Source organism: Bactrocera tryoni, chromosome 5 (genome assembly GCF_016617805.1).
Source record: "Bactrocera tryoni isolate S06 chromosome 5, CSIRO_BtryS06_freeze2, whole genome shotgun sequence".
NCBI lineage: Eukaryota > Metazoa > Arthropoda > Insecta > Diptera > Tephritidae > Bactrocera > Bactrocera tryoni.
In genome coordinates this window covers 13,871,794-13,889,278 of record NC_052503.1, presented here as the reverse complement: position 1 = coordinate 13,889,278, position 17,485 = coordinate 13,871,794, and the positions used below count along the sequence as shown (strand labels likewise).

Sequence of the window (17,485 nt, the reverse complement as noted above, 5' to 3'; positions counted from 1 at the left end):
AGTTTCGTACCTGTCGTATATTTTAAATTCTTATCGATATATTACTTTTACGCAAATAAAACTCTTAACAACAATAAAACTTAATAAAAAAATTTCAGACGTGTGGCAACACTTTTTAGGAATGCATAAGTTTACTTTATTTATTTTTTTTAGGTTGGTAGTACTGTCAGTCATATTTGTGTCAAATTTCATGTCAAAATATTCATTAGTGTTTGAGATACGTGTCGTTTTGTGAGCTGCTAAAAGTGAGTTTTTCGTTTTTTGCGATGTCGAAATTTGTTGCGCAAAGAATTTGCATTAAATTTTGTTTACGGAATCAATTTTCTGCTGCGGATACGTTGAGGATGGTGCAGAAAGCCTTTGGTGATATGAGGCTCTGTCTAAAAAAATGTTTTACAAAGTGGTATGAGTGAGTTCCAAGCCGGCCGAGAACGTGTCGAAGAAGAGCGTCCAGGGCGACCATCAACCTCAACCGACGAAGCTCACGTTCAAAAAATCAAAGATTTGGTGTTGAAAAACCGTCGATTAACAATTAGAGACCTTGCTCCTTGAAGATGGCATTTCGAAAGGCTCAGCCAATACCATTTTGAAGGATGTTTTGGGCCTCAAGCGCGTCTAATCTCGACTGGTACCGAAAACATTGAATTTCTTGGAAAAAAGGCGTCGCGTTGAAGCGTGTGAAACGATGCTTTCCGACTACCAGGGTGTCATGAAACGCATTATAACTGGCGAAGAGACTTGGATCTATGCTTACGACGATGCCGAAACAACCGATCAATCGAGCGAATATCGTGCCAAAAGAGAGTCGAGACCAAAAAAGTCGCGCCAAAGTCGCTCAAAAATCAAGGTCATGTTCACTATTTTCCTCGATTATCGTGGTGTTGTGCATTATGAATTCCTTCCAACCGGTCAAACAGTCAACGAGGAATATTATTTGCCGACGTTATGCGTCGTTTGCGTAACGCTATCCCGCCTAAAAGGCCGGAATTGTGGAAAGACAATTCTTGGTTTTACACCACGATAATGCACCATCCCATACTGCCCTCGTAATTCGTGATCATTTCTCCAAAAACTCAACCCATATCGTTCCTGGCGCCGTGCGCCTTCTGGCTGTCCACCAAGCTCAAAAGACCGCTCCGGGGACACCGTTTTTATACGATAGAGGAGATTCAAGCCGCAGCGAAGACGGAACTGAAGACCATCCCGGAAAGTGACTACAACCAGTGTTTCGAAGATTGGAAAATCCGTTGGCATAAGTGCATTGCATCGGGAGGGGATTACTTCGAAGAGGATGAAATTGATTTGGAAGAAAAAATAAAGAATTTACAAAATAAATACAATGTCACCTTATTTTTTGGGCACAGTAGTACTATGTTTATATATTTTGTCTTTAGTTTATAAGATTAATTTTGATTTTTTTATCCAAATTTTCAAACAGGTGGCAATATTCATTTATTATATTATATCGAACTAGAGATGGAACTATCGATAATATCGTTTATAAGTAGTAAAAGTGGAAATCGCAATTCGTGCGCTCGATAATTGTTAGTAAAATACAATCGCAGTCATCGATAATGAATCAATGACAATCGTTGATATCGAATATCGATAGCTTGGTACCAATAATCTTTCAGAACGAACCTTTATGAACAATAAAGAAATGTGCAAAAGCCAATCTTCTCTCCCACAATAACTTATCCATAATTTCCGCAACTCTCTATATATTGTTATACAAAATTTAAAAAATTTCAAATCTCAACTTGTGCACTTCCATGATAATTTCCCACAAATACACTTTACCTGTAGATATTCTTCTATACCTGCATTTCTAAAATAATCTTTTGCTCCCCCATACATAAACATGCTTTTGGTAAATATGTAGAATACTCAACACAATAGCTGAAAATATCAATTTTCCTCATATGTATATGTTTTTGTTTTTTCTCTTCTCTCCCCTCTCGGCATTTTTGGCATTTTCGCTTCACCACAAAAGATATGACAAATGGTGGCGTTCAAGGACCTATGGAGAGTTACAATTCACTGGAGGAGCATTTGCACGCTTTGAGCACAACACAATATCCACCCACCACGGTTGGCTACGTACATCCGAAGTGGATTGAGCCGTACTTTGATCCGTCGACGCCGCGCAATGTCACCGCATTAATGGGCAAATCGGCGTATTTGAGTTGCCGCGTACGCAATTTGGGCAACAAAACGGTAAGTACTTAACCGTAAACGTGCAATGCACACACACAACAAACAAGCATACACACACATACACACATCAAGTCACTCAACAGTGCTCTCACATTTGTTCGATGTTTTGTAATTGAACTCAACCTGGGCTTGAAATTCCAACAAGTGTTCGAATAATCTAGTCTCTCAGCTACAGATTTAGGAACTAAGTTGGCAGTGCTCATAAAGTAATAGCTTTTGGAACAGTTAGTAAGAAAAATATTTTTGGTATAAAGTTTAAAAAGAAGTGAGCCATTTCTGATCCGTGCTGTCTTGGACTGATATTTACATCAGGAATAAAGTCAATCCACAGGGTTGATTATAGTAACGGGTATAACCGACAAGATATATGTAGACCAATTTAATTAATTTCAAGCATTAGTACCCATCATATCTAGGAAACTTTACTTGATGAACCATTTATTATGGCATAAATATGGTAATGAATGGTTAGGTTAGGGTAGGTTAATCTGGCAGACTAATAAGCCACGCATAGACCAGTTTGGTTATTTGCGATACCTGGCGGCGTTAGCTTGCTAAGTCCAAAAGGAGTAGTCATCGTTTAGTATGACACGAATTTTAACAGACTCTGCGGCCTCTGGAGACCCCAGATGCATACAGCATCGTCTTGATATGTTTTATTTTACCACGGTTTCTGAACTGTGCGAATGAGTTCCTGACGTTCAAGGAATTTCAAGCACAACTGAGCGGTGTCGCGTCCATATCACACCTGTAGTTAAGTTTTTAACATTCACGTCACGTGGACACCTTTCGAATAATAAGTAGTTTCACTTAGTCAAGCGTAATGAGCGTAATTATCATGCCATAATGAACTAAAAAGTACCATTAGAGTTATCATTAGAGTTTGATTCGAATAGCTTTAGTAGTTCATGAGTTTTGTACATTAGACCTATTAGAGTTCGAAATTTTACCCATTTTTCATACATGTTGAAATCTTTGTCTACTGGGTTACAATAAAAACCAGAAAGTATAAATATTTTGTCGCGCTTTCTACGAAATGGAAATACCGAAGCGCATCCCGTTCTTTGTAGCACAGCAGCCATTGCTGGCAACTTTTTTCAGAGAGTAGTAATGCCCAATAAACCATTAATCGGAGCCACGCTGAGTGAATTTTAAGCAGATGGAAAGGACGTAATTTAATTAAGATTTCTTATATTCTTAGACGATAATTGGCGACCTACGTCCGGCACATTTGATAATGCTTTCTTATTAAGTGTTATGAAATTCTCCAGCAGAATTCAATAGAAAGTGTAAGTGAGTATTCCATTATGATGGAAAAATCGCTTTTCAATCCATTCTCATCTGACTGGACCAAATTCTCTGATTTATACCAGTTGTTTGTTCGATTCAGCTCGATCAAAAGTCTGTACGATTTGAATTATACCACTTGCTTAATCGATTCGCTTCACTTTCTAATACGACGAAGCAAAAACAGCCACAATGCGAGTTGTCATTGACTAGCATTTTTGAGTCTTCAACGCTTCGGCTCGTCGTATAAATTATATTCGATACTTGAACTGATCGAAGAGATTGTGATTAATGTCATTTCTTTAGCAAATTGTCAAATAATTTTTTTGTGCGCCCACAGATTACTATATTTCCTTTTAATGAGCTATCAAGAACAATAAATCAAAGAGTCAGTTAAAAATGCATATTATTTATCTCAGGGTTTGCAATTATTGGTTTGATGGGTATTCACCTGCACTCAATATTTGTTGCTTCATATTGACATTTCTGCGTAGCACGGGTGTTTTATGTGCATAGACAATGTCAAATGGCAACTCGTTCCAAGAATCACGATTTATAAGCGCAACGTTTCCAATTTTGGTTTCTTCAGCATTTTGATTTTCAGCGAACGAATACACACTGCAGCGAGTAATGCATTCTCAGCGGTAAAAATTAATAGAAGATGAGCATTTGTCATTGCTATTAATTGCGAAAATTGGTGGAATATTTCGTACAAAGTTCACCTGCAAGGCTGAGTAAGAGCAAATCTAGGTGTAGTTGGAAAGCGAATGGATATCTGGTATAGAGTATGAGTTATATTTGAAACAATAGGTCTTGTCCAGAATGATATTTTCAAATCTAGCTAATTTATTACTTCCATCCATGGTGACAAAATCTGTCATATTCAAGAAAACCATCATGTTTTTCGAATAAATTGAATGTTGCTCCTTGCAGCATGCACTTTCGCAAGTAAAATATTGCTAAATTTCAGCTTTGGAGTTTGTTAATTCGTTATATTAATCCCATCTCTTTAGGGATAGAAGATGAAATGTAATAATAATTCCCTGCATCTCAAACAAATTTCGCTGAAATACGCAATAATGTCTCATGTCAAACTTTGAACAAGTTTTTTTTTTAATCCAATAATATTGATGTAAAGATATTAAAGTAACTGTTAGCATCGTTTGTTCGTGATCAGCCAAGAAATTTGGATTGAACTTTTCATTCTATTCCAGCTTTTCCCTTAGCTATTTGCAGTTGAAACGAAATGAGTTATTATCATTCAATTTATCTCCATTCTGACGATGCCTCTAAGTTTAAATATTTATCACATTTCTAGGCTTGGTTTCGATGTTCACTAAGCGAAGTTCAAAACCATGGTCGGTATTAAAAAATGATATGATTAAAATGTATGAAAACATAGCTTAGTAGGTTAGGTTAGTTTAAGTCACATGATAATCGCTTTTACGTAGATCACGGGGATATCACACGTGGACCAATGTGGTCCTTTCTGAATGTCAAAAACCCCTATGCATGAAACAGGAGACATTGGACTTATCACAAATCCGTTAAGGTGTCTTATTGCGAATCCAGAAAGAATGACTTGAAGGCTTTTTGAATATTCTTCTAGCAAAAACTGTTCACTGAAGGAGAAAGTCTCGAGTTATTGCTACCTTTTCTTCTTCCAGACGATTGCTAAAACAAAAGTCCACCATATATGTTTCATCTAATGTACGCTTATTAGACAGGGTCCGGTTGTAATCGCTGCAACCTGGTAAACCTCGCTCTATGGAAGCATTCAGTTCAAAGAACCTCTTGTGATCCGATAACATTAGTTCTAGAGTACACTTCTTCACTTAAATGAGGTACCTTAAGGTGAAAATTCTTTAATAAGATCAGCTTTTGAGTGGTAGATGGCTATTTAGAGGACTGTGAATATTTTAATTTCCATCATCATGAACTCGGTTCACGTTTATAATATTTTTAAAGGTCCATAGCCAATATGAGAATTCATTAGCTATATAATAACGAATCACTAAACAACAAAATTTCGAATACCCAAAATTCCCTACAGATACTCACGTAAGTTTCTTTACACCCTTTCGAAAACAGTCCCGAAAGTTTTAATTTGCCAAAAAGTTGTTAACTCTGACTTATATAACTATAAAACATTATGCTTCCACTAATCTGCCTTAATGAATATATTTAATGATATTTAATATGTTTTAATTTATGAACTGCGAAACTTTCTAAGTCCTCTGTTGACATTTACTACCCACTGTGAGGTGAGCTGCAGCCAAGCAGAGTTTTAATCCGCACTAAATGAAAAACGACGACTCAAGCGCGTCGCTATGAAGAGCACACATAGCTATAAAAGCGTGTAGTTCACACGAATGCGGAAAATGTCACACACACACACTTATACAAACTCACACTAGGAAGCGCTCATATGTGCAAGACGTTTGCATAGCCATATTATGTTGCCTACTTCTAGGCGCGCGCGAACCGCAAATGCCAGCGTTTTAGTAAAGCGTGAAGCGCAACATACGCGACAGCTGGCAATAATGACACCAAGCGCAAAACACGCGAGGCGTATGTTATTGAAAAAATTGCAAAAGTGGAGATAGAGAGAGGCAGAGAGCGCAAAAAAGGCAGAAAAGAAGAAGATGCAGCAAAAAGTATGTTACGTTAGTGACAACAGCAAGCGAGATAGCGCATCCTCAGGCAGGGCAATGCGTGAATTATCATGTCTACAACAACAACAATAACATCGACAGCAACAACAATGCGCGCTCAATTGAAATAGCACACATTTCTTTGCCAGCAATTAAAGTAGTATGCGTGACACACACACATATAAGTGCACATTGAAATTCGTATGCGTGTGGCACAACAAAAACAATGACAAGAGAATTTCCTTTTCGCTGTTGTTTTCTCTATTTTTTTGCTTGATTCTTCGTTTTTTGTGCAACCGTGAAAATTACAATTTCGCATTACATTCTATATTTCCTCGCAGCTGTGGCAAGCTCATTGTAATGCCTCTAATTGTTGTATTTGCTGGTGATTGCTTTCTTTTTTTTCGCTCGCTTCGCGCATAACAAGTTGGCAAAAAAGCACTCACTTGAAATTCGTGGCACATTCTCACATTTTCTCCTTAGTTTTAATGTGATATTCGCATTCCGTGTGTCTGCAAAATGTAATTGCTACGGCTTCAGCTACTGATGCGGTAAGCGGTGCGGTTCGAGCAGAAGTGCAGGTCAGCCAAGAGCGTAGTGGCACTGCAGAGAGGCTAAACTGAATGATATTGCCGACAAGTGACATTTGGCATTGATTATGCCAATGAGAAAAAATACTGAAAAATAATAATAAAAAAGTCTAAAAACTGCTGAGGAAATGGAAATTGCATTTGCTTGTGTGTGTGCTACTTAAATACAATATCTAATTACTACTTTTCCATTTGAGGAAGAAAATGAAAAAAGTTTTCAATGCGCTCCATTTTCTGGATTGCGGCGACGTGAGGCTATAACAGTTGATATGGCACAGTTGTGTGAATTTGTATACCACCTCATCAAATTAACGCCTTTAAAACAGGCTCCGAAGTGAATGCCTGCCAATGTTTAAACCAATTTTAGCCGTTGATTTCAGAGCTACATTTTGATCCCGACTATGCCAGTAACTACATAGTTGTAAGATATTTTAACGTGGTAGAAAGCTTTGTTAAGCTGCAATCCATTTTAGAGACTTCAAATTCGGCTAAAGAATAGTTCTTTAGGGTTTCCATTAACAAAATTTTTTCTGGGAATACACTGAGGAGAGACAAAAATGTGATTTTTAATTGTTGGAAAGTTTTTGAGATTTCGATTTGAACTCAGCCTCTAACTAAACTTTGGGTTAAAGAGTCGATATGTGCAGACATATAGAGTTTTCTAATAAGCGTGATATGATTTATTAAAAATAAAAACACACTAATTGTTAAGGAAATTCAAATGTCTCTTTATTAAATGTGAAGTACAAGCGATGGAATTAAATTGTGAATAACATCGTTCAAATGGCCTCCGTGACTTCTTTTGCAGGTACGAATTCGATGAATGCAATTTTTGAGTACTTTTTCCACTAAATCTAGTTGTATGTCACGAAAAGCACGTTCAATATTGACTTCTAAATCTTCAGGAGAATCCGGTTTATTGCCAAAGATCAATGACTTCAAAAAGCGTTACAAAAAGTAGTCTAATGATGCTAAGTCACAACTTCTTGGATGCCATTCAGTGTTACAAATTCCCGAAATAATGTATTCTACGAACTTTTCTCGCAACAATTCGGCTGTTGTACGTGCTGTGTGGCATCATCTTGTTGGAACCAGCTGTTGTCAAGGAGAACTTTTTCTAATTGCGGTGATTGTTATCACCGATCTGTTTCGTCCGCCATTGATAGTAATGGTGTGACCGAAATAAGTACCGACAGATGATTCTAGCAGACCATAAACCACACAAAACTATCAATTTAGGAGCAAGTAATGGTTGTTCATGAACAATTTCTGAACTTTCTTCGCACCAGATTCGACAGTTTTGTTCACTTACCGCAGCACCGAGATGAAAGTGAGAATCATCGGAGAAGATGATTCTACTTTAAAAATTGTTTTCGTTTTCATATTGTTCCAAGGTAAAATCAGTCCAATAGCTTCAGTTCTTGAGTGAGAACGATTTTATATAGATGCAAGCCCAAATCCTTTCTCCAAATCCGCCAGGTTGTGGTTTGAGTCAGTCCAAATTATTGACAACGTCTTGAAATCGTCAAATTGCGGTCTTCAGCAACACTTGCCTGAACGGCAGCCATATTTTCATTTGTTCGTGTGATAGAAACCATAGCATGCCTATGGGAAAACCCAATATTACATGTAAATCTCTAACATCAAGATAGAAACGTCAGAGAACCTATATGGTTTATAAATAATCAGCGCGACGAGCTGAGTGGATTTCACAAAGCTCATCTTTCTATATATCCATCAGCCTGTATAAAAGGGAACTAGACCTTCCGTTCTTGAGATTTCGATTTGAAATTTTATGTGCAAGATTCTTTCTCCAAGGTGGGGCTTTAGTATTTGCAGAAATATCGTATAGCTGCCATACAAACTGACCTAATAAATATATTGAACTTTTAATACTCTTTCATACCATAACAAAAAAAAGCGTTAACTTCGGTTGCAACGAAGCTAAATACCCCTCACAGGTGCATTTCTGTTAGTAACAATGTGTTCAGTTTGTATGGCAGCTACATATATGCTATAGTAATCCGATCTGAACAATTTCTTCGGAAATTCCATTGTTGCCTTAAGCGGTAATTTATACCAAATTTCGTGAATATATCTTGTTAAATGTGAAAGTTTTCCATACAAGAACTTGATTCCGATCGTTCAGTTTGTATGGCAGCTATATGTTATAGTGGTCCGATATCGGCAGTTCCGACAAATAAGCAGCTTCTTGGAAAGAAAATGACGTTTGCAAAATTTCAAAACGATATCTTAAAAACTGAGAGACTAGTTCGTATATATACAGACATTCGTGACAAACTTAATATACCCTGTTCAGGGTATAAGAAATGCAGCTATGAAGGTTGTTATAGTTTCGGTGCATGTAAAAAAAAAAATTATTTATTACTTTTACGAAAACCAAAGTTGCCTGCAGCTCAAGGATATATTTACGCATTTAACACACAAATGCATATTTTTGCATTCCATAGCGAATATGAGCCTTTGCCAGCGTACAATATTAAAAAATGTGCAATCAAGCGGAACAAACGCGTACTTCTTTCCATCAATACACATACACATAAGCATGTGCTTGCGCCACTAAACCCATTAATGATTTTATTCTCTCTCCCATCACGTATATGTAGGTCTCGTGGATACGCCATCGTGACATACACATACTCACCGTGGGCGCGTACACGTACACGTCGGATCAGCGTTTCCAGGCGACACATCATCAGGACAGCGACGACTGGACGCTGCAAATAAAATGGGCGCAAAAACGCGACGCTGGCATGTACGAGTGTCAAATATCAACGCAGCCGGTGCGCAGCTACTTTGTGCGGCTCAACGTTGTGGGTAAGTATAAAAGGGCGCGAGTTGATGAAAAAGCCCAACAGCCGCATGTGCATTCATTAGTGTTTATAGCGAATGAGCACACACACATGTACACACACATAAAGCACCATATTCGCTGCGTGCTTTTAATAAATGAAGTGTCGCTTCACATCATACGCCAACTCAATGCTCATTGTTGTACATTTGCACACTACTCCCAGCCATTTTCATCACATTCCCGCGCCATAACTCCTCCTTAACAGCTCATCCTTTGCGCCATGAAAACATAGTTTTATACCCAAACTTCCCGCCATTTCGCCAATAATTTTATTTCAGCGTAACTTCTGATTGCGTTTCATTTGCGCATAAATTACACGCTTAGAACTTTTTTAGTTTTCACATTCACGCGCTAACTACTCAACTTACGCAGCAAAGTGCGTGATAATGCCGCGCTAATATTTGTTTGTATGTCAGTTTGTAATATAATACTGCTCACTCTCTAACACTCATCCTCTCTTGTCACTCTCTTTCTCTTTTCTATTTGTATGTCATAACCACAACTGCGTTCTGGTGTCACTGCCGGTCAACCAACTCGCCGCCCACAATTTACTAAACAAACCAACGCCGGTCGGTCGGTCACTCATACGCCCCGTCCAATGCCGCAACCTGCTACTACTACTACTACGACGCCACAACTGCTGCGGTCATCTTTGTCTTCGTTTTGCTCAACTGCGTGTGGCTACTTACTTACCAACTACGCGCGCGCCTGTGTATGTGTGTCTTTGCGTGTGTTTGTGCAGTGCCAACAGCGACCATCCTTGGCGGACCCGACCTTCATGTCGACAAAGGCAGCACCATAAATCTTACATGCACAGTGAAATTCAGCCCAGAGCCGCCGGCCTACATTTTCTGGTATCATCACGAGGAGGTAATTAAAATTTACTGTTACAATCCATGCGTGTATGTGTGGCGAGTGCGTGAAAGGCATGCTTGCCAGCATATTTGCGCTTGAAATTTTTATGCATACATACACACCCACACACTCGCTGACGCACACTATTGTCTGCTTGGTAGTTATTTTCTTGTTAAAAAGTAGTTTGTGCCATTGTTATTGTTGTTTTTATTGTGCTAGCCATAAATGGCAGGATATATGCATTAAATTCGGCTTATCTTTGGTTAAGTAATTTCAAAATTAGATTAAATGAAGTGAAAGTGAAGTCTTTGTGGAAATGCATTACTGGTTGAATTTATGGCAGCGCTCAATTGAGTCTCGACACACAGGACACTGAGTGTGCAGGGCGCAGCTATTGGTCGCATTTTCGATGGATGGTAAGCAGTTGTGCGGGGCTCTGCTGTCACTGCGGGGTGATTGCTTGTTCTGATTTCCTTTTATTAAATCAAATTAAAGGGGACACTTAAAATAAATTCCAGGGTTCATATACATAAAAAAAAATCCAAAATATCCCTAGAGCTTTTTTGACTCTCGAATAATGGGTTAGATATGCATTAATTCGTAAGTTTGAAAATAGACTTAAGAGGTTACACTATTAAAAGGGTTTATAATCGGTTCTGTGAATTATACTATATATAATATATCATTTTGGACCCAGCTAACGCCAACGGTAAGAACCGTTAGTTAACTCCATTAATTAACTAAACTGCTAACTTATTTGGCTTCAAAAAGCAGATGATATTGAAAGCAATTTGTGAAGCTATCGTAACTGAGTAAACTTATAAATGATTTCGTCCATCTTAACCAGTTGGAAATTCGTTCATATGAACACAGTCACTTCCCATAAAAAAGTATAGTCAGGTTTTAAGCACTTAAGAGATAGCAACATTTTCAAAAATTAAATGTGTTCAAATTGTTTTATAAAAAACAAGAAAAAACGTTAACTTCGGTTGCACCGAAGCTAAATACCCTTCACAGGTGCATTTCTGATAGTAACTATGTGTTCAGTTTGTATGGCAGCTATATGCTATAGTTAACCGATCTGATCAATTTCTTCGGAGAATTGAATTGAAAATATCGCAAGTACAAAAAATTTAACATGCTATCATTTAATATTCAGAAAAGCCATTGACAAACTCAAAACTTTCTAATGAACCTCGAGATTAGTGACCACCTCGTTTTCGGTTCACTCACAGAACGTGCGACATGCTTGATGGTCGTTCGGCTTTTATTATTGAATGAGTTGGATTTTATAAGCCCGCAAACCAAATTTCTTCCTCAAAATCGTCTACAAAAAATGTTCAGAGCTCTAATTGCGGAATGGCAAATAGACTCTTTCGGGTTTTCTTCGCTACTCTGCTCCACAATAGCAATAGCGTTTTCAATGCGCACTGCACTCTGCGGGTGCACATTACCTACCACAGTAAACGTGCAGTGTAAGCTATCCATAGTTGCTCGATTTGCCGACTCTGCTGGACAATTATTTCGGCTGAATATTGGACTCATCGCGTCATGTGTCGTCCGAGCTAAGTAATAAATTTATTCGACTAGCAAACCTTGTTCCGGAGTCTATTTATTATAAATTGCCAAGCCAAACTCAATGTAATGCATGAATGACGCATATACTCGAAAAGTATTCCTTGTTGAAAGGTGAATAAATCTATCAACCCAACCTTGATTTTTGACCTGCTTTGACGGGGGGTTTTCGAACTCGGCTCAACTTTGCCAATGTATGTGGCTGATTGATCTCTGTTTCCGGGTTATAAGACTAATCAGTAATAATAATACGTTTCATCATATTGTCGAGACGCATTGTTTTTCGAAAAAAATTGAGATATTTTGGAACCAATCGTGCGTTCACTTTTCTTAGGCCCAAATTATCTTTCAAAATTGTTTTCTCTGGTCCTTACCATATTCAAACGCTACCAGTAAGAACCCTGACTGTTAATAGTCAAATACCAATTCTTTTATTTTATTGATGTGTTGATCATCAGTTAATGTTGATGGCCGTCCTGGCCGTGGTTATCAGTCAACGCTTTCTCGACCCTCTTTGAATAAATTTTACCAATAAAAAACACTTGCTCGCGACAAACAATTATCACCAAAGGCCTTATCCAACATTCTGAACGTTTCGGAACCAGATTTTTGATTGCGCACACATAATTTATTGGAAGGTCTTTGAAATCATACAATCAAACCAGAAAAAAAATATTTCGACGAATGCCCACAGTAGTATATTTTATTAGAAGATCCGGCCACGCGTTGCTGTGGTGTAGATTTTATACTAATATTCATATAATAAACTATTCAATAGAGTGAAAATTTTATTAACAAATAAAGGCGAAAACGTTTTTGTTGGCATAAGAATCCAAGGGATTGTATTTGAGGATTAATTTTGAATATGTTCATACAAATAAATTTCATTGAAAAAAATAATAGAGTTGTCCGCTTAATAGAGCTTTCACTGTGTTACTAATTTATGCATTGTTTTAACTATCCTATCTTCTAAGTTGGTTCGAATTGCACACAGTGTGCTAAATTTTACTAAAATCGGTTTAGTAGTTTAGAAGTCCATCGCGGACAAACAACGTGACAAGTACTTTTTATATAAAAAGTAGATGATGTAATAATACAAAACAGATTTTTTGGTAGAATGCGACCTTCGTTAGATCAAATTATGTGCCGTGTCCGAAAAAACCGACTGTGAAGGGAACAGTGAGAGGTATATATAAGATCCGTTCCTCTACTGAATTTGTATATAACTGTTACGATGCCAGATACCTTGTGAAGATTATGTGGGAAGTTTCAAATCACGCAAGTTGAGTTGACACTAAAAATTCACGAAATTGTAAGGAACACCTAGGCCGCCAAAAAAAAAATAAACGTTTCTGCTATTAATTTTAACCGAATTTCAGCAATACTTACTAGTGGTAACGTTTTTATATTTAGTTAGGAAAAATCAAAAGATTTTAAAACAAAAAATAAAAAAGTTTATTCAGAATTTTAAAAGCCACGATTGTATCGATAATAATCTCTTCCGACCACTACAATGTCTTAATCTTAAATTTATTAGAACTTTAAAAATACTCTTCTTCCATACCCAAATTTATGCTCATAATTGCAACTTTTTTCAATAACTAATGACTCACTCAATCTTGTTTAGAGAAGCAAGCCAACCCAGCAATTGAAAAATATGACCTAAGCATCTGCTTGACCGGACAAACAACAATAAAAAATTGCGCTCATTGACAGTGTCTAATGATAGCTTAGGGTTGCCAAGCGCGCTTTCAACGCTAATTAGATTTACGCCAAAAAGGATTGTCACTTTCATTCAACGCATAAATCTGTTTACGAGACTCAAGACGCTACTGCACACTTACAAACTTACTTATATGTAAATACATCGTGGAAGACAACAAAACTCCCAATTTCACACTCCACGCAGACAAGCTGCTGCTATTTAGCCCTTTAATTATAAGCAAATATTTGTCTAAAAACAATTGGAGGGATGAAAAACCCGATGGGATGAGTATAAATACGCAAGCAAAACATAAAGATATGATAGTCAAGTGGAAATATGAAAAAAAGACAAAAAAAATGAAGAAGAAGAAGAAGAAAGGCAAAATGAACTAATGAATGTCGTAAGAAGGCGATGTGGGAGCTAACGGGTACAAGTGGCACTCGAGCCACTGTAAATATTAATTAAAATTTAAAGGAAGCAGGATAGCGCTGGTAAGTGCAGGAGGAAGCTAAATAACAAACGAGCATTGTGCAAAATAATGCCAAAAAAAAGTTTAGATAAAAAATTTATTGAAAAAAGCGCTAGTCGCTGTAGCACGCGTTGGCTTGAAGTGGCAAAAAAGTGATAAAAAATAGCGCTATAATGATAGCAAACTGTTTAGGATTTACCTTCACGCTTTCGGCCACTCAAAACAAAGTCAAATGTCCTCGCACCAAACTAAGCGACAAATTACGCTACTAATGAGGGTATCAGCGTTGGGGTCGCACGTTGTTAGCCATTTTAAGGAGTTTACTTGTTTAGCTGCACAGAGCAGGAGCGGGAGAGGGAGAGAGCGAAAAATCGGGTTAAGGATATGCTCAACGCGTAAACTGGTAAAAATTTCTGCGTGCAACATTATAAAAAATAAATAAATGCACAAATACACACAAAGAAAGTCACCCACTCACGCCCCGAAAAAACAATTAAAGAACGCAAGCCTTGACTTACTTGCAAAGCAGGGGATGTGAAATAACATGCGAAATAAATGAAATGCATTTTAACTAAAATTAATTGAAATGATATAATTTCGTGCTCATTCTGAGAGGAGTTGCTTGCTGCATACCAGTCCAAGCAGCGCGAAGTTAAGTCAGCGCTCAGCGGAGTGTGAGACTCAAACTCAAATAGAAGAACGCTCTGCTGCATAATGAATAGCTTACGCCACTGAGCTGCAATTCAAACTCAATGCCAAACGCTGGTCACGTGCCGTTATAGTTTGGCAGTTTTTTAGTTTTTGTTTCGTAATTTAAATTATGAGCTTGCTGGTATTTAGCCAAAGAGTAAAATTTGTTAATTCAAATTGCAATAAATATTGTAATTTGAAGCATATTTCAAAATATTAGTTATATAGTGTTTGTATAATGATAGTGAAATACGAGAATTATTACAAGTGTATATCCATTGCAAATTATTGTTTTATTATATTGTTATACAAGTGCCACTTTACGCATCAAACATTTCTAAAAAAAAAGCTGAAGGCTTTGTGTACCTAAAGGAAAGCTCATTACAAATCACCAAAAACCAAGAAAGGTATGCGGTGATAAAAGTGATGATGAATTGAATACAAAATAATAACGTTGATTTTAAACCTTCGAATTTATATACGAAATCTTCAAAAAGCTCAAATTTTTAAACATTAGTTATACCCGCATGACCCATTTCTACGAGAAGGAATAATAAACAAAATGCTACCCATAATAAATACATTTTAGTTCCCGTCGAGTTCTTGATTACACCACGAAGTGAACGTGCTCACATTTTTCTTCACCCTTCTCAGACTTGCCGATAACTCTAAGTACGTTTTCTTATTCTTTGCTAGAAGAGATTTTCTTAAAATCATATAAAGTGGGATCCTTTTAGAGGTTCCCTACTTAAAAAAACACAGAAACTTTAAACTTAATGGGAAATGTTTATCATCATTCGAAAGAATATTATTTGGGATTTATTTTTTGAGGGTTATGTCTTTCAAATGATGGCCGCGGCTACGTCTCACATGGTCCACCCGTTGAGTCCAATTTTCGTTGACTCGTTCAAGCATTTCGACTGGTAATTGGCGAACGGTAGACGTGATGTTTTGCTCCAAGGCCTGATTCGAAGCGAGAGTGTCCGTATAGACAAGACTTTGCCTATCCCCACTAGAAAAGGCCTAACGGTGAGGTATCACAAATGCTTGGTGGCCAATCGACCGGTCCAAAAAGTGAAATTATGTGCTCACCGAAGTGTTTTCTCATTAAACCCATTGATTGAAGCGATGTGTGGATAGTGACGCCATCTTCTTGAAACCGAATGTCGCCAAGACCATGACCTTCAACTTCAGGCAACAAATAATCGTTTATCATGACGCGATACGGGCGCCATTGACAGTTACGTTCCCACCGGTATAATTTTGAAGAAGCCGACCCACATACCACACCAAATCGTTGCTTTTTCTCAGTTCAAGTCACGTCAGTTCAAGTTGCTGCGAACGGCGCCGAATCGACTCTCCACGGTCTTCATGTACACTCTCAGCTACGGCTGCTATATTTTCTTCACTGCTTGCTAGGTGTGATGCATTCGGTCGAATATTATCTAATGATGAGTGCTTGGTCTCAAGATTGGTGATGGTGTTGCGAATAGTACGCTCGGTAGGCCCATGATGTTGACCATATGTTGAGCGAAGCGCAAGAAACTCATTCCTTACAGAACGTGATTTTTTGTAATAAAGTGAAACTATTTGCCGACGTTGTTCAGGTGTACGTAAGTCTTTCCATGATGAATGGTAAAAAAAAATGAGCAAAAGCAACATGACAGCTTGACACGATTCACGCGTGATCTATCAAAAAAAACTATTGTTAAAATACCTCTACTTGGATCGCCCGTGGGTAAGCTAAACACTTCGAATTCGAAAACAGTAGAGCCTAGAAATCCTGAAAACTCTATCTGGGATTTAATTATGAGCTCTTTCCTTTATTCCCTTAATTATGAACTCGATTAAGTATAGCTTTAGATCGTTGTTTGCTCTTTCCGCAACAGTTGCTGATAGTCCCCTATCCATCATCTATGCGGTGTCTAATTTCTTTTAGTCTCAGTGTCTTTTTAATAGATGGTTGCCTAAGTCCCAATTTTCAGAGCACCCTGCAACTGACACCTAACTCTTTAAGAAATCTTTAAAGTTATTCTTCGGTGACTTCAACTAACCGAAAATATCTTTGTCTACTATTACCTTACCCAAAATTTATCTCTCACATATATTTTTATTTAGGAGGTTGGACTCGTTTATTGGAATTAAGCTACGGAGCTTCTTTTATTCTGTTACTAATTAATAACCTATACAAACAAGATTACTCTTGGGGATGTAAAATCTCTATCGCTTCCGGTAATATAGAACCGGCTGTTGTGGGAATTTTATACTATATAAATACCCATGGGTGCTCTTAATTATTAGTAAAGAAGATTTAGGAAAATGTTAGATTTTTCCTCTCATAAACTTGGGAGCAGATTGAACGAAACTCAGGAATTACTAGCTTAATCTATGAAATTTTGTTCCTAAACCATATATTCATGAATCATACAACAACAATCCGATCCAAGAAAACTTAACTCCCGGCTTAGCATAACCGAAACTGAACATTTATTGTTGCATAATATGCCACCCTGTTAGAATAATCTTTCCAGCTAAATGTGCAACAAATTATTGCCTAGAAGCACCGCT

General features: G+C 37.5%; 1 protein-coding gene across 1 annotated transcript in view; it reads left to right on the top strand.

The window, feature by feature from the left end:
- The first annotated feature begins 1,995 nt into the window (after nt 1-1,995).
- Nucleotides 1,996-17,485, top strand: part of LOC120777845 (peroxisomal membrane protein PEX14) — a 141,036-nt gene continuing 125,546 nt past the window's right edge. Inside the window, exons 1-3 of the mRNA XM_040109381.1 lie at nt 1,996-2,217; nt 9,376-9,586; nt 10,366-10,493. Of these exons, the coding sequence (XP_039965315.1) occupies nt 1,996-2,217; nt 9,376-9,586; nt 10,366-10,493 (561 nt within the window). The remainder of the gene's footprint in view (nt 2,218-9,375; nt 9,587-10,365; nt 10,494-17,485) is intronic.